At 44.1% G+C, this 21977-nt stretch overlaps 2 protein-coding genes across 6 annotated transcripts in view; one reads left to right on the plus strand and one right to left on the minus strand.

Annotated features, from left to right (window-relative positions):
• The window catches only part of LOC308068497 (TGF-beta receptor type-2-like), a 310921-nt gene extending 303695 nt beyond the window's left edge, over positions 1–7226 (plus strand). The window contains exons 5-8 of the mRNA XM_080399218.1: positions 351–1150; positions 1265–1406; positions 2638–2765; positions 6850–7226. Of these exons, the coding sequence (XP_080255344.1) occupies positions 351–1150; positions 1265–1406; positions 2638–2765; positions 6850–7062 (1283 nt within the window). The 3' untranslated portion in view covers positions 7063–7226. The remainder of the gene's footprint in view (positions 1–350; positions 1151–1264; positions 1407–2637; positions 2766–6849) is intronic.
• A 4270-nt stretch (positions 7227–11496) lies between these two features.
• The window catches only part of OSBPL11 (oxysterol binding protein like 11), a 42581-nt gene continuing 32100 nt past the window's right edge, over positions 11497–21977 (minus strand). For 4 of the 5 annotated variants that reach the window (XM_080399208.1, XM_080399211.1, XM_080399209.1 and 1 more), the window contains 5 exons: positions 20327–20825; positions 18470–18656; positions 14489–14671; positions 13695–13848; positions 11497–12312 (listed from right to left, as the gene is read on the minus strand). In XM_080399208.1, the coding sequence (XP_080255334.1) occupies positions 12238–12312; positions 13695–13848; positions 14489–14671; positions 18470–18656; positions 20327–20825 (1098 nt within the window). In that variant the 3' untranslated portion in view covers positions 11497–12237. Of the gene's footprint in view, positions 12313–13694; positions 13849–14488; positions 14672–15772; positions 15904–18469; positions 18657–20326; positions 20826–21977 lie in introns of those variants that run through there. The other variant, XR_013929981.1, reaches the window with a different exon arrangement.

Consider the following 21977-nt stretch of genomic DNA (forward strand, 5'->3'; position numbering starts at 1 on the left):
TATTTCCACCCCAGCTCCCCGCACTGCAAACGCAAGCAGCGCTTGGGAGCCACCGAAGGGCGGCCGAGCCGTTTTGGTGGCAACGTCTCACATGCCGCACCACCCAGCCCAGCACCCTGAACCCTCACCTGATAAATGGAGCTAAATCTGAGACCTAAACCGAGCAGCCCCCTTAAATACCTACGCCTGGGTTTGTTGCGGGGATGGGCTTTGTGCACAGCATGCCTTGCAGCCCCACGAAGGGCTGCACCTCGTTAACGGCTTCACGTATTTTCCTCCTCTGCGTGATGAAAACGAGCTGTCGCAGACCCACGGCGGCAGCGCCCTCGCCTTTGCTTTCCTCCCTGCAGGCTACTCCATGCTGCAGAGCAAGGAGGTGATCCCGGTGGCCGCCATCAGCCTCCTGCCCCCGCTGCTGGTGGCGGTGATGATCACGGTGATATTTTACCTCTGCCGCACGCAGAAGCAGCGCAAGAGAGCCAAGGCGTGGGGTGGGAAAGCGGGACAGCCCCCGGCGCTGCCAGAGCAGGGGAGGTCTGCCGAGCGGGAGGAGAAGTTGTCCGTGCTGATGGACGAGAGCCCGGCCTGTGCCGGCCCCACCAGCCGCCCCGCCGAGCTGCTCCCCATTGAGCTGGACGAGATGGTGGGCAAAGGGCAGTTCGCGGAGGTGTGGAGGGCCAAGCTGAGCCACAGCCGCTCGGGGCAGTACGAGACGGTGGCTGTGAAGATCTTCCCCTGCGAGGAGTACTCCTCCTGGAAGAACGAGAGCCAGATTTTCACCGACACCAGCCTCAAGCATGACAGCGTCCTGCGGTTCCTCACTGCCGAGGACCGGGGCACAGGGCCACGCCGGGAGTACTGGCTCATCACTGCCTACCACAGCCGGGGCAACCTCAAGGACTACTTGTCCCGCCACGTCCTGAGCTGGATGGACCTGCAGAAGATGGCGGGCTCCCTGGTGAGCGGGGTGGCCCACCTCCACAGCGACTACACCGCCTGTGGCAGGCCGAAAATCCCCATCGCCCACCGAGACATCAAAAGCACGAACGTCCTGGTGAAGAACGAGCAGGAGTGTGTGCTCTGCGACTTCGGCATCGCCATACGCCTCGACCCTTCCCTGACAGTAGATGACTTTGCCAACAGCGGGCAGGCAAGTATGACCCGCCAGCCCTTCCCGAAGGGGAGCCTTTGCGAGCCACCCTGGTCGCCTCATGGCCAGAGTCCTCGCGCACCCTGCTAATGCCTCTCTCCTCTTTGTGGGCAGGTGGGCACCGCCAGGTACATGGCCCCAGAGGTCCTGGAGTCCAGGGTGAACCTGGAAGACCTGGAGTCTTTCAAGCAGATGGATGTCTACTCCATGGCCCTCGTTTTATGGGAAATGGCCTCCAGATGTGAAGTGGTAGGAGGTAGGAGCACCGCACCAGGGTGGCCGCACACCTTTTTGCTCCCTTCCTCCCCATACGGGGACATGGGTCACTCCCATGTCCCCATCAATGGCACAGGGGTGGATCGGGTCTCTGTAGGACTGCTAAGAGCTGGCAGCAGAACCTCCCCCTTGGCTGCCTGCCCTGTGTGCTGTGGCTCAAGGGGGCTGGCTCAGTGGCCAAGGAGCAGGACGGGACCCCCGGGGGTCATCTGGCCCAGCCCCTGCTCAAAGCCAGTCAGCGCCCAGTCTCATCCCAGTCAGCACTGGCAATGCAAAGCAAACCAAGCAGGAAGAGCCAAAGGTGCCTCCCCCTCCCTGGCCACAAGCACTTTTTTTTCCAGACAACACCAGACTTTACAGGGACTCGCAAAGTCCAGTCTCTGACACAGCCACGTCCCCCCTCACTGCCCAGAGCCACATCCTGGCATCTGAAATTGCTTGTAGCAAAACATTTAATTAACTGCTGTTAGCTGCTACCTGCCCTTCTGCCTGCTCCCCTCTTCCCTTTTAGAGCTCTCCAGTTCCTTCCCTATCCTACCCACTTGCAATCCAAGCCCACGGAGCTGCAAGAGGCTTCAACCTTAGGCAAGAAAGCTGCCCTGCATGCCCCATGCCCGGTGGTGGGAGACCCTCGCCCGACTCAGATGTCCTGTGCACCTTCTGCTCCCAAGCCAACATCCCATGCCATCCCTACCCCCCTCGTATTTCACCTGCATTCACATCCAGGCAGGAGCTGGCAGAAACCAGGGTGGCCTCTCACCTCTGCAACAGGGAGTTTCTCCTTGGCCTTCCACAGCATGGGTTTGCTCTTCTGGAAGGGTCATTTCTCCTCTAATGCAATCCATACCCGCAGCAGGTATCCAAATGCTGGTAGTGTAGTCACCTCTCCCATCTTTCACCAGTGCAACACATCGTACCTGCTCAAAATATGTCTCGCACAAAGACAGACCATGTCCTTTGTAGTGCATCACTTGGGTTCAGGAAGGTGGTCAGGTGGTTCCTCAGTCCTGTCTCTGAAAACAACCTCTATATGAAAACCCAAGACTATGATTCTATGTTCAGATTCTAAATTGTTTCCAGATCAGTTTATTTTTGCAGACTGATAAAAAAAATAATAAAAAAAAAAATCTATTCTCATCCGGTGAACCATGCAAAGCAAAGCAGTGAATGCATTCAAAACATCCTGTAATGCTGCTGGTGCTTCCTTGCAGAGGTAAAGAATTATGAGCTGCCTTTTGGGTCAAAAGTCCAGGAGCAGCCCTGTGTGGACACCATGAGGGACATCGTGCTGCATGGCAGAGGGCGACCCGAGATCCCAAGCAGCTGGCTGGTGCATCAGGTAAGCTGGGAGTAGCTGGTTCAGAAAAAAGCAACCCACATTGTCCCCCCTCACTAAACCAGCCCAAAAAATAAGATTATAAAGCTGCCATCAGTGCCAGAATGTGCAGAACTCCTGGGCTACTTCCAGCTCCATTGTGGTTGGCTGAGCCCATGTTAGGCCCTACGAGACCCATTTGACCCTGAAAGGGTGGTGAAGCATTGGAACAGGCTGCTCAGGGAGATGGTGGAATAACCATCCCTGAAGGCATTTAAAAAACACATAGATGCCATGCTTAGGGACCTGGTTTAGTGGCATGTTACAACTTGGCAGTCCTGGGTTAACAGTTGGACTTGGTGACCTCAAAGGTCTTTTCCAACCTCAATGATTCTATGATTTCCTTGGTGGGAATAAAATCAATAGCCATGATCAGGAAGCGTTACGAATGCCAAGTGATGCAATTAAGTTATCTTGAGGATAACAGCAAAACAGAGCATTTCAGTGCAGCCTCTTCTCATGAAACAGCAAATCATTTGAATCCACCCCACTCCTGCCCTAACCATGGCATCCAGAAAACTCTAGCTCTGAGAACAGGCAGTCCCTCGCACACAGCCATCTCACAGCAGGGACAGAGGGGAGGAAGGTGCATGCAGCCTTCTGCCTGCTTGGCTGTGGAGGTTTCGAGGTCAAAATTACCTAATATTACTCTAATATGGGAGGCTGAGACTTGGCATGCAAGAAGAAAGACTTCTACAAGGGAAAGCAAAACAGGAAGCATCTCCCTTGAGCGAAACCACCAGGAAACGCACGTGAAGCTGAAAGCAGGGAACCTGCTCAGCTCAAGTCTTGCCAAGGGGAAGCCCTTCACCAGCCTTCAGCTCAGAAAGTCTGAAAGCAAAGGATTTCAGGACAGAAGGCATAACCCAGTGCTCTAGAATAGGAACACTGCAGCAATGGTGAGATGTGCTCTGTTAAAACCACCCACAAGGACACCCAGACCAGCCAGCTCCAGAAACACAGGCACCTTGTGGCCTTGACAGGGTCCTCTCTCCCTCAGGTCCAGTATTTCCTTCCACGCATTGAGGACACAAGGGGTAACAGCCACACTGACAGTAATTTTCAAATCTTGCCCAACTCTGGTGCTAATTAAATTTCACATCTTGTGGAAAAACACCATCTGCTGATCAACGATTCGGTTCATCTGAAAAACAAGCTGAAACATTGAGCCTGCTGGCTTACGGAGCCTTGCAGCGTTCAGTGCATCGCTTTGCAGTGTTCACCCACAGAACACCCTGCTACTGCTCCCACTCCGCCTGGATGGCACGTAAAGCCAGGCTTTTCAAAAGGAAAGATAAAATTCTCAGGAGGCCATGTGTTCCCTGCAACACCTCCTCTCAAAACCATGTTTGTCCAAAGACTCACAACTGACCTGACCAAGCAAGGTTGCAAACAGCATCAAATGAACCCGTGGTTTCTGCTGGACCACCATTAAGTTTATCAGTTGGCCAGCCCACTTGTGAAGTTCACCCAGCCTTTTTCCTTGATGAAGGCAAACACAGGAGCTTCAATCAGCACCGCTACATATTTGAAGCCTTTGAGTATTTATGTTGGACATTTACCTCCCAGGGTCTCTGATAAACTTTGAAACCACAGGAAAAATATAGAGGCTTGGCTTCTCAGAAGTCACACTCTGATAGAGCCTGGCCAGAAATGCACCGAGAGGAGCTGAGGAAGGGTGATTGCAGACACCCCCGAGAAATAACGTTACTGTAGTTGGGTTGGTTTAGCATGTAAACAGAGCAAGGCTTCTAACATAGTAACTTTTATTAGACCACCTGATGTTCACTGGGGAAGAGGAACAGAAAAGCCATGTTGTGCTCCTGAAAGTTTGCCTCCAACTAATCTTAGCTGATCCAATATGATTTTTCGGGGCATTTTGCAACCAATCTCTGCAGGATGAGGCATAGGGCAGCACCATCTGCTGGGAAGCATCAGAAAGCCACCGGTTTGTGCCACTCCAGGGGTCAACAGGATCCTGTGGATGGAAGCGTTGGGTGACACCAGGAAAGGGTGACAAGTTGCTTACCTGAATAGAAAACCCATAGACGTTCCCATCACCAAACATAAGTTCAACACAGAGCTCCAAAAGCTACTTCCACATTTCAGCCATCAGGATCACTCTCAGTCAAGTGATGACCTACATTCTTGGCCATGATTTCAGATTTTCAATGAATATAAGCATTCATTTCCCCTGACAGAGCTGACTCACCCAGCATGCTGCCCATCAACAGCTCCAGGGCAGCTGTTTGCAAGGCTGCACAATATAGCCAGCTGAAGAAACTTATACCCAAAGTTTCCCATATAAATTAAACACACCTTGAGCCCATGCTTCTACCTCCCCTCACACCCCGCTACATATCAAAAAACCCAACTGGTTATTTAGGCCAGGTACATTCCAGGATCTGGTTCATGAAGCAGCCGAACAGACTGTTGTACTGGCACAACTGAAGGGGTAGTGCAGGACAGGAAGGAGCAGTGGGAGCTTGAGACAATATTGCCACTAAAAATACACTTGTAAAACTCAACGTCCTTTGGAATCTTGGAAAATCTGAGATACCAAATATAAACCCCAAACAAAGTCCGTTTCGTGAGCAAAACATGATGTTCCAGTTGCACCAATGCAAAAGAACATCATTGCTACTTACAAGGAAAACTGCAAATAAATCTCATGATTTCAGGGCAAAACAAGCACAGAAAATCTAATGACTAAACCATATGACAGAGCCATGTTCTGTTTGAGAAAAGGCTTATTTTAAAAACTGCAGCTAAGCTAGCTCATTTTTGCATGTTAATCAATTATCCTCAAATCCGTTCAACTAAGGTAATAAATGAGTGACGTAAGAGGTACTGGAACACACCATCTGTCGGTTTTACTGCACAACCCTGTTCCCTCTAATCTGTGTCCATTGTGGAAGATTTAGTACAACGAAACTTAGCAGAGAGCAGCCAGCGCAGAGCGAGGTGCAGAAGGCCAGGCGACGCCGATGGTACGTCTCTGTAGGACTTGCATTTTCTGCTTGTGTTGGTCCATATGAGACTTTCAGGTTCTCTTAATCGCAAATTAAGACATACACAAAACCCACTGAAAAACATGAAGCTTTATTTAGCGTAATGATTTTTCCACTGTGTTGCAACCTTGGCTGACAATGATGCAAAAAGCAATAGCACATGATAGGAATTATATAGGCAAAGGAAGGTCCAACATAGCTTCTGGTGCTAGCTGTGTTACTAGCTTAAGAGTGGGAAAAATTACCAGCTGAATACTGCCATTTTGTTCCTAAACTGCAAATATTGGGACTTTTTTCAGAGCACCACACAATTGGAAAAACACGTATTACTGGGAGAAATAATCATAGTAACCGAGAGGAACTGAAAGTGTTCAGGAGCAGGCTGGGAAGTACTCAATCCCACCTAAACCAAGATACTAATTTGTGGTGAGAAAACAAAGTTCAGCTGCACGCTGCAATGAGTATTTGGCACAGCACGCCCCTTCAGAAAGCTGCTAAGCCAAGAAGTCAGGTTTAAGAAGTTCAATTGCAAATTTACCTTTGAACCCCCCACCCTGCCCTTCCCCTCCCCTCAAGTGTCACAGCCAGGGTGCAGGCTTGACACCCAGAGAGCTGGGCTCAGCTGCCAGCCTCCAGGTCACCACCTGCACCTCTCCTGTCCCTCATGATTTTAGGATGCTCTGAACCGAAGGGGCAAGGCTGAGACAGCAGATGGAGGGCCTGTTGCCTTCCAGCCCCTATTTAAGTCCCACAGTCAACACGAACCGACTTCCAGGGGAGATTTCCAGGCAGCGTGGGACCAGATCCCAAGCGAGCCAAGGCTGCCACGCTAACGCAAGCAGTGCCAGTAACGGTGCCAGCACTGGCACTCGCCACAACTTACCACAGCCGTTCCTTCTTGCGCTTAAGCTTGGCCAAAAAAAGCATTTCTGCAGGAAGCTGTCAGAAGTATGGTAAAACACTGTGATTGCATTAGAGCAGTTTCTAGCTCCTCTTCTGCCCGGCTTCAGATCTAAATTCAGCCCTTCTGACTGCAGGGAATGCGTTTTCTGTGCGACACCATCACAGAGTGCTGGGACCACGACCCTGAGGCTCGCCTCACCGCCCACTGCGTGGCCGAGCGCTTCAACCTGATGGCACAGATGGATTGCGATGACATCCTCAACAACAACACTGACAACGAGGCCAGCAAGACAGCTTCTCCAGGTGGGGAGCACCAGGACAGTGACGGGAGCAGAAATACGCAGTGACACAGCAGGCAAAAAGCCTCATCACAAGGAACATGAGGATAAGTGAGAAGCATTTAGCTCATGGGAAAAAAACAAAAACAAACTTGCTCTGGTTTTCAAAATGGAACTAAGATCTAGTACATAACTTATTTATAACATCTGTTTCCTCCCACAGATACAGTGAACTGTGGAATCAAAACTTTGGTTAAAGTGCAACATCATATATGAACTGGTTTTGTACGTACTTTAAATGTGTAATGATGCAAAGCATTCCTTTTATTATTTTTTAAAATAATGGTTAATCTTTTATTAATAAGCACCTGAATTCCATGTCTATCTTTTGAAGTCCTTCCATACTGCCATCACTAGTTTCTCCTCTAACTGCTTGTTCTTCAGAGATCAGGACAATTTACTCTTCAATTTTCCTTTTTTAATGGCCTCCACACACAAAAAAATATGTTGTAGCAGCAGAAAAAACATCTTGAGATGTAACACACTCTCAGTGGAAGAAATGCTGGCACCCAAGACAACTACTCATTGATCAGTCCGTCCTTAACAGCACATAAAGATACCCAGTAATCCAGTTAGTAAAAGTCTGATTTGCTGCAAATCCAACACGCCTTTTTTTCACCAGGGAATTCATGGGTGTACTTGATAGTTCAGGTGGGTGCATGAAGCTTCTTCAACATAAAAAAAAAGTCAGTGTAGACTGCTGTTTGGCTTTAAGAAGTCTCCGTACAGGATATCTAAACAACTCTTTTGCTGTATCAGTCCAGCTTCCAGCCACCTCTAGCCAACAGATTCATGCCAAAGTGTAATTGTCAACACAAACATGTTGGCTAATTCTTCTTGCAACTTTTCCGCACTCCTCTGCGGTGTTACTCAATCTGAAGAAACACAATCAGATAGAACCGGGTCCTTTACTCCCGTAACTACCAGATCAAGCCAGGCTGCCTCTGTAGCAGAAAGGCAATTAAGGAAAGGTAAGTCATACCTCGCTCTGAATCCTGGCATTGTGCAAATCTTAATCCCTCCACCCCTGGAACAAAAGGTAATAAAAACCTTAGCTGCTACTAAGCCCTGCAAGCCCATACCTGACACCTACACAGAGGTGTATCTTTCAGGATAGCATTGGAGAGGAGCATTTTGCTTGCTAGCATGCAGATGCATGGATTGACCCCTACAAGAGGCAAAGGGACAAAACTGTACAACAGCCACGAGCTTTCTATAGCAGAGGCTCCCCGATGTGGAGCTGGGAAGCAGATCTGCAGGGCTGTTTCAGTTTTCTAAAATGCACAGCTATGACAGTACCAGTTCATACACAAAGCTTTTCTTCTCTCACTGTTGTTTCCACTGCTTTGGACCATTTCCACAGGTCCTACGTTAAGTCTAGAACAAAATGGTCTCTAAACCCTTCAAAGGATGGAGGGGGAATGAATTAGGTTACACCAAGTAATAAAAAAAAAAATACACTTCAGCTACCATGTGTAAGTCTCCACCTGCAACTGTGACCATACCTTTCATTCTCACCAGTCCCCCAACTGGCTGCTACCTCCTGTCACCTTAGGATTTTTCAAGCTAACCCTTTTCTCTCGAAGCACATCCTCCCCAGATCACCATAACACACCCTTTCCACCCACCCGACTTCAGTCGCATTTCCTCAATATATTAACCACAGCTCTACTGTACATATGCCCAGGAGAAACAGACAGCATGAGGCAGCTTTTCTGACATGGAGATAAAACTACGAGGACACGCCAAACTCGCCTCCCTGAGGCTGTCCAGTCTTTCCTTCCCGTAATATTCAGTGTAGAATTTCCCCTACCAAGTTTTGGACCAAGTTGTTTAAACAGGAGACCGATGACTACGTTTACTTGTTCTTGCAAGTTCAGTTCAAGAGGCTTTAAAAGATACTGTGACCTGTTCTTCCCACAGGTGCCTGGGACGGGGGGGGATCAGCCCGTGCAAACTAGACACTGAAGGGCTGCATCTTCGATTCCGATGGCTGAAACCCAAATTCTCCTGGGGAGACAAAGACTTAATCCTAGGCTTGACAGTTTATTCTGTAAATAAGCTGAAAACCTTCTCAATCTGTTCCCCTCCCCATGCCTACACATTGCATTTTTTTCCATGAAAACAGAGTCCAGAATCAAGCTTCCAGGACTATACACCCGAATGCCTGCGTTACATGTGACTTGCCACACTTTCTTTCCCATGAGCCGCAGGCTACGCAGCCCCTCTGAGAAGAGCCACTTACTTAAGCTCCAAGACCCATTCATAACTCAGGGAGCCTAAAACCACTGAGATCACTAAGAATTTTACCCTTAACGTCAGTCAAAATCCTACATTTTGCCATGCTCCCCATTGGAACACGCTGCGGTTCTAGCAAACATTACAAAGGAAGCAGCAGTAAGCCCTTCCCTTCACTCCAGAAGGTACAAGATGGAAACAACAGCAGTTATGCAAGAAAATCAAATCTGGTCAGATTTAAAAATACATCCATCAGTCTGTAGGGTGCTTGCAGCTAGCAGAAGAATTACATAAATGTCTTACAATTTAAGCTGGATATCCAGTGGCTAGATTTTTTTTTTTCTTTCCAAACTGTTTTCAACTACACCCTTTGTTTCTAGAAGTAACTAGAAATCTGCGTTGTAACTAAATCCACACTAGGAAGCCATTCCAGTTCTTGTGATCATCTGAGCAAAAGAAGGCTTTAAAAGAAAGAGTTTCATGTATTTTAAAAGACTACTACTTCAGCATTGGGTCTATTTTCCTGCAACAAAATTAGTAACAGCTTTCATAGTGTGAAACCACAAGCATACCAGATGAGGGTGGAAGAGAAATAACTTGACTAATAATATTATATAAGGAACACAAATGAGTTTATGGTCAACACGGGAGCTTTTCAGTCTGTTTTACAGCCATCACCTTGACAAATTCCCAAATCAAAATTTTAAGCAGAGCTCTGTGACTGACTCATAAGTCTGTATTTTAATAAGCACAAGTTTGATCCCTGGAGCAGGCTCAGTTGATAAAGGTTTGTTTTCTGCTCTGATCACTGCAATATTAAAAGCTGGTCCTTGCACCACAGCCCTTACTGTTTGCTCAAAGCAAAACTGCCATGTGACACAGCTAAAAACTATGAAACATATACAGCATTGTCAATTTATTTTCTGTCCCTCTACCACCCCCAGTTTGGTACACGTATTGATGAACTATGGAAGTTCATGCATTAGCCACCATGATTCCTACCCCAAATCCTGGTATTGGCCAAGCAGCACACACCAAATGTGCTCCAGATCAAGAAACAAGGAGGAACTAATCCCACTGATTTCAATTTTATTTTTATTCCTGGTTAAACATGAAAATGCCCAATGGATATCCAAAACTAACACGATAGGATGGTTGTATGGAATATCACAAACAAGACAGCAGGGCCTAAACATTCTTCTGCTGGAGAATATAGTTATTACTCAAGTGCACAGTGCCAAAATATCCTACTTTAAGGGCCAAGGAAACTCCAGACAGATCTCCAGCATAAAAGATAACAGCAGCCTACTCTTCCTGGTCACCTGATCTCTAGGAAAGCAGACAGAACAAATGAATCATTTTGTAGTTTTATTATCCCCACCCCCACTTCTCACAAATGGACTATGACTCACATGGAGGTCTCAGTGCATTTCACAGCAAAAAAAAAAATGTACAAGAGGATCAAAATAGTTGTGCATAAACCCAACTTTTTTTTTTTTTTCGCACAATTTACAGTTTGTGTTGAAAGTTAACATGGTTATTTAAACCTTCTGATGCATTCTTACACTTGTATCTTTTCCATGGAGACCATCTTACCAGATCACACAGTTGTGAGCTCTCACGATGCTGGATCAAGTGCATTGCCATGGCTGGGAAGTGGCAGATAATGTTATATACACTGATTGGAAGACTACATCAGAAGAAAAAACATTAAGGCACCACTGTTGGAAAAATTAAGGTAGCTTATAGTTACACCAATAACGAAAGCCATAATAAGTACTATTCTTAATTGCCAGCAATTCTTAAGACTTCAATAAAATAGTTAACAAAAAAAAAGGATGTTTGTACCTGAATACAGTTTCCTGATATCTGATTGTGTTTCAAATCAATACCCGGTCCTCAGCATAATCAGCTTTTTTTTTTTTTTATGGTAAGATGAAAACCCAGGACCTAGAGTCCACGTATCACAGGTCACATTTCACCACTTTGTTCTGAGTAACACCACAGGAAAGAAACCAAAACAATCCAAAGGACAGTTTGTAACACTGATACTTCACCTCTGAGATGATTAGATGGGCAGATAAATTTAAATACAAAATTATACGTTTTCTGTTCATTTTGAAAGCCTTAGTCCTTGGGAAGGGAAGGTGGAGGGGGCGGGGGGGAGGGAAGGCCAAACCTCATTACAGTATAACATGAGAAAAATCGAAGTCACTCAAAGAGATTTAATAAAATTAGGAGTTGAAAAGTGTTCAAATTACTTTTCCAATTCAAGTCAATTATTTCAAGTATATTAAAATGTTTCAGAGGAAAAATTTCTCCATGGTTACAATTCTAATTGCTTTTATAAATCCATAAAAAAGAAAGGTAGTCTCTACATATATCCCATACTTCTCTGATGCATGCACGCGTTCCCTCTGAAGAAAAAAGTTGTCACGATCCGGTTCTTAACACTGTTTTCAGGCACATCTTCCAAACATGCCTCCAGTTTTCGCCAAAAAGGTTAATCACTGGGCATAAAAGCAGCAAATTTTTTGTTGCTGTTGTCTACATGGGTACTGAGCAGTTTTCAGTTATTAAAAAGCTTGATGCAGATTCTGAAAAAAGTTCCCATGTCACTCGAAAATCCAACAGTTCCCTCTTCTCTTAGGCAGCTTTTGCAAATCAGATCTACTTAGAAGAATCTTACACAATTCAGATAAAATCTCTTGGATCATACAAAAGGTTGAATGTACCTGGCAAGTTTGTCTCTACAACTCCGTCTTTTCTTCTTCTTCTTTTAATTGTTTCTTAAATAGCTTTAAAGTGCCCTAGTATATTTATTTCTTTATCCTCATTTAAGCTTTCACAATTACATAAAAAGGGGACACTCAGTACGACTACTGTGTTTTGAGAGACAGAGGAAAAGGAGAGGAAAATCAGAAAACTCATCTTAAAGCTGCTTTTCTAGTTAGTGTCCGTTTGAGTTTGCACAGCAGAGACTGTTTTCCAGAGGGGTTTATGATAAACCCAGCCATCTCCCTGCAATTTAAAGAAAAAAAAAATTGATTATAATAAAGACACTGCTCTGGGAGGATTCCCTTCACACAACTACTAGACTGATAGCTGTGAAAACCAGAGGGACTTATCTTATACCTTTAACTCCCACAGATTAAGACACAGAGATCAATGCTGCAGGCTTGAGACTAGTTCAGAACACCTACAGGCTGTTGCCGAGCCACAGTGCTCTCCGGGAATCAACTGCACTTGTAATTAACCCAGATGGAAAGCCACTCCTCTCAACTCCGTGATCCAGATTACTTTAAAAAGTCAAACAAGAAGCCAGCAGAGAAGCAGCTATCCAGGATTATCAGCTAACACAGCCCAACTGCTTACCTGGAAATGAAGTCGCCCAGGATTACATTTAAACATTTTCTGAGTAGATCCGCATCTCAGATTTGCAACAGAATTTCACCTCTTCTAAGTCTAGATACTAACAATACAAATAGCTACATCTGAGCTAATCATACTAACGTAGCTTTAGAGAACAAAAAGCTTTATTGGAGCTAACATAGTCCTGAACCTAAAACCAAACCACACACACACAAAAATGAACCCAGGGGAAAAAAACCCAACCTTTTTAGCTTCTGTTTTAAACCTTTGCTAGATGAAAGATATGGGAAGAAGGAGAAAAGGGAGTTACACTACTGCAGTTTCACTACAAGGAGAATGTAAACTACTACAGCATAAGTTTTAGTTGCATCCTCTCCTCTTGCAAGGGTCTCAGCAAAACTGTACACAAGCAGGGTCTCACCAGCTGGATTACAAGGAAAGCCTATTTCAAACTGATCATACCAGCAGCCCCAAGTCTTCCTGGGCAGGCTGCAGTTCACCTTGTTAAAAGTCTTACTATATTATTATCATTATTGAAATACAGGTTAAGTCATTGAACAAGCAAGCTCCATCCAAAACGTAATGTAAGAACAAAGAAAGTTCTAAGCTGAGAATGACGTCATGTTCCTTTTTGCTAACAGTAGTATCTTGGTTCATATGCACGCAACATAAGCAAAATTAGTACTACTGATTATTTTCTTTGGGTATTTACTGTGACCGTCTACTTACATATGCACATGTAAGGCTGTTTTCCATGGTCCATGAGCAAGTGCTTGGTAAAAGAAACCAGACCATAAAAAGAGGCAAACATTTCGTTGCAAGGGAATTGCAAAATCATTATGTTTGGGAAGGGAAGGGAAGGGTAAAGTCAGACCTGTATATATTTGAAGTGCTTACGTCACCTTTCTCCTATGAATCCCATGGAGCTAAACTCTAAGGCCAAATACTCTATTCCAGGACACAGACCCATATGTGCACTTGCTTTCATTGTAGCTCTGCCTTCATCAACAGCTAACTGCTTGCAAACTTACTTCTTTAAGGAAGTATTTAGTACACCAAGGTGTTTCCGTTTCAGCACGAAGCCTCTCTTCATTCCTCTGTCGTTCTTCAAGGGCTCGCTTGTGCTCTGTAGCCTTATCGATGTCTCCATCCCGCAGAGACTCTGTTACATGCTGCCACAGCCTCCTACAAAACAAATTGTTAACTTTACTTTTCAAAAGCTTCCTCAGCCTGCCACCTCAAACCGCAGGATCACTGCATGCAGTTCTTTCAGAGCAGGAGCATTCCCTTCACTTACACATGGCAAATCAACCCAGGTCAGAGCACAACAGCACAGCGTAGATGGAAGGGCTCGTGGCTGAGTCTTACAGCTATGCTAGCAACTAGGAGCAGATAGGCATAGCTCTGAGGTTTTGGCTGTGCCAGTCTAATGTCTGTTTGTATACCCTTTAAAGTTGCTGTGGAAGTGTTACTCAACAAGCAGTTTCTTGTGAGGACCTCCCTTGTCAGGAGCTGCCCTGCTGTGTAGCTAATGGTTAAAACCAAAACAAATAAGGAGGGTCTGTTCTAGCAGGCACTTCATGCACTCATAAGACAACTCTGTCCATGAAGAAAAGAGACAAGGTAAACAACCATGTGCCTGCACTTGGTTTTTTTTACACTGTTTATTATGTACTTGGGTTTTGTTTTTAAAAAAAATAAAAAATTAAGACCACTGCTGCTAAGTGTTATCCACAAATAATATCTACATTTGCAGATTTTTCCTATGGCATTCTCCAGACTGCTCAGGACAAAAAGGGTCAACAATTGTGAACACATACTCTACCTAGATTCAAACGGTCCTTGTTTCTCAAGGGGCCGAACTCTTTTTCTTGTCACAGACAGCTTTGTCAAGTCCACATATTTTGTCTCCCCGTTGCTGTAGGTGAACTCAAGCACACTGTTCCACTCCCCTTGCACTCTGCACACCACTGTGTTCGTCGTGTTCTGCTTCACTTCACCTGTGACTCTAGGAAAGCAATTTATTTTTAAAAGGCCATGGCTGAAGACACCCAAGGACTACTCATTGCATAATCACTCAACTGAATGAGTTTGCAAACTTGTCACACACTCTTGAAAAATTCTAGTTACTTGAATTGCATTTGCATGGAGAAGCTTAAAGAGCAAAATGACTTTCACTCGTTGCTCTAATTCTTTTCAGGTTACCCAGGAAACTCCATTTTTGGCTTCAACTTACATTTGTTTCAAAACTTTTGATGGAATTGAAAATGAAAAAACACAGGCTGGTTCAGATGTAACAAGCAGTTGATCTTTTCCACTTGAAACATCATGTCAGATATGTAGTTCAGACTCAAAAAAAAATATTAAGCTTTCTAGCAAGAATGTACTTCACTACCTGCTGGCACTTTATCTCACATTTTTACACCTCAATGTTCTGCATATGTAAGTGGTCTCACTTTTATGTTGCTCACATAAGCAGCAGACACAAAAAGGCAAAAAGCAAGGCAGGAAACTAGGAATCAGGAGAACTGCTTTTCTTTCCTGTCTCTTCCACAGAAACCTCTGCCAATAGTTGAAGTGTCTTTCTAATATGCAGTATTTCATTCAAAGTGTTGCACAGATGCTCAGGTATCACCATAATTACACACACTGATGCATACTTTCCTTCTCAACATAAAGATCTGTCTAAAGACCTCCCAACACTCAATTCACTCTCAATCAAGGAATGGAAGCTTACCGAGCATTGCTAGGCAAGCACATTGCCACCCTCAAACAGAACTTCTCACCTAGAAAGTAGGAACAAAAGGGTCTGCACACTATGCAAACAAGACTTGAGATGTTCTTACTTATAAGGTGCTGCAGGAATCAAAGAACATTATCTCCAGCTCCAATTAAACCGTAATTAACTATACACACGCTCTCTAAAACATATCACTTTCCAGCTCCCCTTCCCCCATTTCATCAGCACTCACAAAGCACACGCTATGTCTCCTTTCACACTTACATTACGCGTGGCTAGTAACAGATAACTTGCACACCACTGGTTTGTTCTTATTTGCTTTGAACAACTGCAAAAGAAGAGCAGAAAGCAGCACTTCTGTGCTCCCACCTTGCCCGTGCTGGCTGCGTGGTGCCACACTCAGAGGAAGATGGGAGCACAGGACACACAGATGCCACCTCCCTCCTTCTACATACATTGGTCACTTCCAGCTGTGCCTTCATCCACCTGTCACCCCAGGCCTGGCATTAAAAAGAGAGAAATTAATTTCTCAGGCAACAAAGCGAGTATCATAGGCCAGACCTTCCAGCACAGAGATACTGGATGCCTGTCAAACCAAACCTTCAGGGAATGCCCAGGGCAAGCAGGGAAAGCTCGCAGCCAGCTCAGAGCAGGAGGCAGCAGTCAGAGCTTCTCCCACATCTTGCACATGCAGGAAGCAGCTGGAACCACATCACAGTCCAGCAGCTCAAACCTGATTTAACTTCATTAGGAAGATCTTCCAAAAAAACAGATTGGTGCGTCTGTGCCGTTCACACTTTTTTCTTACAAAAATTTAAGATTCATTCAAGAAAACGGGCCAGAGTTGGAGCAACATAAGCAATAAAAGCATGTTCACATTAAACTATTAAGTTTTGTTTTTGTGGAAGTTAACAAGTACTAACAGCTCCTGAAAACAACTGAAAGAGTAGGCGACAAGCAAGCAGCCTTCATTTTTTGTTGCTTTTTCCTTCTGTGACTTCCACACCTCACTAAAGCTATTGCACATGGTGGGGTCGCTGTCCTCCCAAGAGATCTCTGAACAGACTGAATACACAGGATGCCAGGGACCAGCACATTCAGACTTTGCAGTTACGTCTTCACAACTTAAAAGCTTAATTTTTCCAAGCACTCTGTGGTTACTATACAATACTGACATTCAGTCTGCTGATATCAATCACAAAATTGTCTCCGCTCAACTTAAAATAAGTTATATCGTTCACTATGAAGGTGCAGTATTGAGCTGCTATGTTAAAGTCTTATTGCAACCTGTATTTCTTCAAATTGCACTGCTCTGAGACACAACCATTCCCAGCATCCCAGATCATAGCACCTGCCTGAACTAATAATATTAATGATAAAAATCTGCTAGTGCTTATTTGTAAGCTAGGCACAATTGGTACATGTCTAGCTGTTTGTTATCATCATACTCTATTTCATCAAGCTAAAGAGGTACAGGACCAAGGAGGCAATATCCAGCTGAGGTCTAACAACAAGGGTCACTCCACACAAAAAAATACATCTATAGCATTGCCATGGCAACTCACTTGCCTCTGTGTAACCATGACAACACTGCTGCTTCCTCATCAAGAGATTCTTTTGGCAATGTCCAATCATCACCATGTCAAATTTTCAATAGTTACAGTACCTTGAACAGATCTGTCTTTGAAAAGCCTCTACATCTGTGACTATTTTCAGAGACACAAACAACAGAACAGTTTCCAAAAGTAAAATTGCATCCTACCGCTTATATTTTATGGCACAACAGGAATTGTTGGAAGGTGCAAGATACATTGTAAGCAATGGGAACAAATTGTCCCAAATGATGTGTCACTTTAGACTTGTCGCCAGTGAAACAGAGCTACATGTAAGCTTTAGTTCTCCAGATGCCCTGGGGACAGGGCAGCTGTGCACACACGTTAAATTCAAATCATTGGGAATTTATGGGGCAAAGCACTTCAAGATGGAGGCTGGGGCGTGGGGTGGTGGTGTTTGTCTTTAAGCAATAAATATGGCCTTACCCTACTGTTTCACAAAAGTTATTTAGAGTAGACTGTTGGTATTTTGTAACCTGTGAGAGCAACCTACACTTAAGAAGTTCTGATGTTCTAAGCCGTTACGTATTTCATTATCATCTCCAACACATTTCATCCAAGAAAGGTTCAAAACAAGCACTGTCCAACAAACAGCTGAGTGCAAAATGCTCTGGAATCGGATAGTTTTTGTGCGACTGCTACTTAATTTTCTCCTTCCTCGATTAATTGCCTCTATATTAGCACAAGGCTAATTTCTAGCAGTGTTACTATAAAATGTCTGAAAACGGCAATGTTAGTGAGTTTCAAAAGGTTTTGCACCAAGCATGCCGACACTTCCTAGAATCTGCCAGAAGTAACCCCAAGCAAATTTTCCCTGGATCTTCTTTTACCTGTTAGTTTTTAAAAATGCATACACATGAAGAATTACCCCTACAAGAATTATTATTTTTGTCTTTAAAAAAGGTATTTTTACCTAGGGAGTTTCTGTAAGCTGCTTAAACTTGGCAGTCTTATCTTTCTTATACAGAAATCCTAGGACCAGTAAGTAACAGATTATTTACAAATGATCCCCTGCAGTGCAGCTACAACGCATGTTGCAACCAACATGCAGCCCTTTAAGACATCAAGATCAACTTCACTCCAAACAAAAGGCAAATTGAAAATTAGGAAACACTAACCAACTTCTAACGCAATTAAGAGAATCTGCAGCAGCCAGGAATAAAAGCCAGGAGCTGTTTTCCCAGGGGTTTGGACACAGAGTCAGACAAACACGGAATTTCTTTACTGTCTTTAAATGTAACATGTGATCCTCAAGGAAAAATCACGAGATGCAGTTGTTTAGGAGCACAGCAATATCTCAAGTGTTTATAGACCGAGAAAACAGTTTTTCATGTTTATCAGGTGAGTATTACTCAGCACACAGAACAGGGGAGTTACACAGGTACTGCAGTTCTACAGCACAGACTATATGGTAAAATAGAGGGGGGGGGAGGGGGAAAAAAAGTGTTCTCACCGATGCAATTTGCCACCGTAGAAGGGCTTGGTGTGAAAGTTAATACTTGCAGAATACCCAGTCTTCGCACAGTTAATGTTGACTTTTCCTCCCAGTTCTACCCAGGGAACGGTTAAAATTGACCGAGCATACGCACAGGGCAGAGAGAACGTGTATTCTTCCCCATGTTCTAAGAGACTTAAGAGACCTGTGTGAAGAAATACAAGAATCCCTAAATCAGCACTATTTTAGAAAAGACCAAATGAGTTATTGAAACAGATGGCCAAAAATACATTGGCTACTTTTCCTCATAGCCCTTCACACCAAGAAGAAAAGAAAAAAGAACCCCACACAAAAGTGACGTTTATTACAGATTCTAGATACAAACGTTTTCCTGAAAGTACTAACCTGAGTAACATACATTTATGTTTCTTTTGGGAAAAGACATTTATCCTAATAATATGGCTCTATGAAGTACAATATTGCACTGTGCAACACTTTCCAGCAGTGTGTAAAAGGGCTGGTCACTTACTGATGGCTGTGGAGCATAGTGACACAAGACTTGTACTGACAAAAGGAAATAACAAATGAATACCCTGAAGTGCAGATCCTGAGGAAGGCCAATACTTCTGTTTTCCCTCCCTGACATACATCTTACTCTATCTGAAGGCAGGTAGCAGACAACTCTTCCTACTGCACTTCTCTGACAAGATAAACCTGACAGCAGCTTTTGCAAAAAAATATCAAGAATCTCATAAAAAGACCCAGAATTTCTCTTTGGATTTTAAGATGTGTGGGTTTGTTTGATCATATTGAAAAAAAAAACAAACCCAAAAAAACCAACACAAACAAACCAAACAACAAAACCCAAACCACAAGATCCACATCTCACCATTACAAGAACATAGCATGACAACTGACTGCTGCCTGCATCAACCATGCCTCTGTAGTGCATTATCACTGGGTCTGACATTAAGCATGAAAAACATGAGAAATTCTGAAAAGTTATGACATGATTTGAGAAATGCCCTAAAGGAGATATTAACTTCAGAAATACCTGGGACAACCAAAGCATTGAGATGTGCCTTCCGCATCCCCTGCCATGCTCAGTTCCTTGTCCAGTACGTAGCTTACACGCAAGTGCCTCAAATCCCCAGTTACTGGACAATACACCCAGGGGGCACAGAATGGGAGATGCTCTCTCATCTCCCTCCAGTGAATACAAGTACTAAAGGGAAACTAAAGTTTAAGGGCAGTTACCCTTCTCTGTCCCTAAAGGATCCAGTTTCTCTACTTAAAGAAAATTAAAACTTGCATAGTAAGATACATTAAGTGCAACACATGCAAATGTAACAACAGCCTTATTTAATACATGTCTGATGCAAATTAATTTGTCTGATGTTCTGGAAGCATTCATAAATACCAGTTTACATTACAGTAACTGCCCTTCAGTTTAAAAGTCAGAATTTTATTTCCAAATGCAATCCTGATTTTTGGCAAAGAATAAACCTATCTACTTTCTTCCCCCATAAAAAACTTGCTGTTTATAATGAAGACTTGTAGTATCGTCTGTACTTTGTAAACAGTAAAGTAAGAAACCACTGAATGATTGTACATTAAAGGCTTGCAGATCGCAAAGATTAGAGGAAAACCAGGAGTACGTGGGGAAAAAAAATATCTGAAAACTCACTGACATCTGCAAGCAGGTTTGTTCTGCTTTTTTTAAAGTCTTTGAAATAAAACTACTGAGCAGTACTCATCTGTGTTTCTGCCAGAGGAATATAACATCAAATTTCCTACAAAACTAATAATATTTTATCAAATGAGTAATATTTTAACAGGCTTCTCAAATGAACAAAGGACAGAAGTTACACTTACCCTCACCAACCATTGTCACTCCTATTGACATTCCTAAGAATTTACTTTTTGTCCAGACATGGGCATTGACACACATCTTTCTCTCTACACATTCAGCATAAAAACCTGAGACAGGAGGATGGTGGGACACTTGCTCAGCTACAAATTTTACTGTATAGTAGTCCAGGTCTGTTTGGCCTTCCGTATCTTTAGACAGAGTTACTTGCTCTGAGGGGGAGTGAGCAGAGAAGTTACTGCCAGCATCAGTGGCTACATCGCTCTTCGGCATCCTCCAGGAGCAGTGAAACGTTTCCCCAATGATGGGATTGTATGGTTTCTTTGCAATAGCTCCTTTGCGACCTTCATGAAAAGAAGTGAGATAATACTCAACAAATCGGATCATCCTCTCCTCAGGGGTAGTGCCATTTGTGATTGCAATGAAGAGATCTGGATGGGACATGAAGTCCGCATACATTTCCAACAACGATCGCTTCTCTAAAATAAAAGTGGGAAGAACCACCTGAAACAAAAGAAAACCCAGAAAGCTCTAGTAAGTAAAACAAAGAGACAGGCATTTTTAGAAGGGAAGTTCTCAGGTGGAGTACTGTGATTCTGTCCTGATTTGGACACCACATTTTCAGACTGAACTTTCTTGTCCCTGTTGTAAGATGTGAGCAAAATACAGTGATGAGATGTGCCAGAAAAACTACTTACAAGGAGAAAAGAGCCCCATAAGTACTACTAGGACTGAAGAGGTTGAAAGGGACTGAACATCCCTCAAAAAAAGAGTTGCAAAGAGATAAAGTATCCCACGTGTCTGTGGAGGAGAAAACATGCATCGAGGAGCTCAAACTATAGCAAGGAAGGCTCAGGGCAAAGGTTAGGCAAGGTTTTGTCTAATGAAGAGAAAAGCAGGGAAGCTATGCCAGTGCTCTTAAGAGCCTGCAAAGCCTCTCTCACCACAGCAATTAGGACCAGCATCCACGAGAAATAACACAGTATAGGTTGATCCTGTACCTCTGAGCAGAGGACCTGATACTCTCCCAGTTGCATTCACCACTACAAAAAGCAACAGTCCTGTCCTTTGCCGGGCCAAGAGCAGTACTGTAGAGTAAGAGGCTGTGGGCATCAGCAGTCTTTTCCTTCTCTGTAGTGGCAACTAACCTCACGTAACTGCCGTACAGAGCAACACAGGGCGTCTCAACCATGAGATCAAGACAGTCCATTTAAATCAGCTGCGTTCAAGGAGACAGACCAGAGACACAAGACTCTTAACAGACACACAAGTTAAGCTGAATACACTTGCCACGTTTTTGCAACACCAACCTGGAATATTAAAGCTGCTTTTCACTTCAGTACGCTGATATTTAAGTTAAGTGTGATTCTAACAGCTTCACTACCTGTTTTGAAGTCAGACTTGTCACATTTCAATGCTTTGCCTGCTCTGAACTAAAGACAATTCTACAGCCAAAAGTCACAACTGGGAGACAGGCTTGACAATTTGTTCCAACTAAGAGAAAAAGACACCCCAAATCCAATCTTCAGTATAAGTGAAATTATAACTTAATGAATTCCTGATTAAGAAGCAGAGGTTGTAGTTTGGTTCACAGGCAGCGGGGCCTTCCGCCATCCCACCCCAAAACTATGAAATGTAAGCTCCACAGTCCAAGTG

Source organism: Falco punctatus, assembly GCF_963210335.1.
Source record: "Falco punctatus genome assembly, chromosome: 8".
In the NCBI taxonomy this organism is placed as follows: Eukaryota; Metazoa; Chordata; class Aves; order Falconiformes; family Falconidae; genus Falco; species Falco punctatus.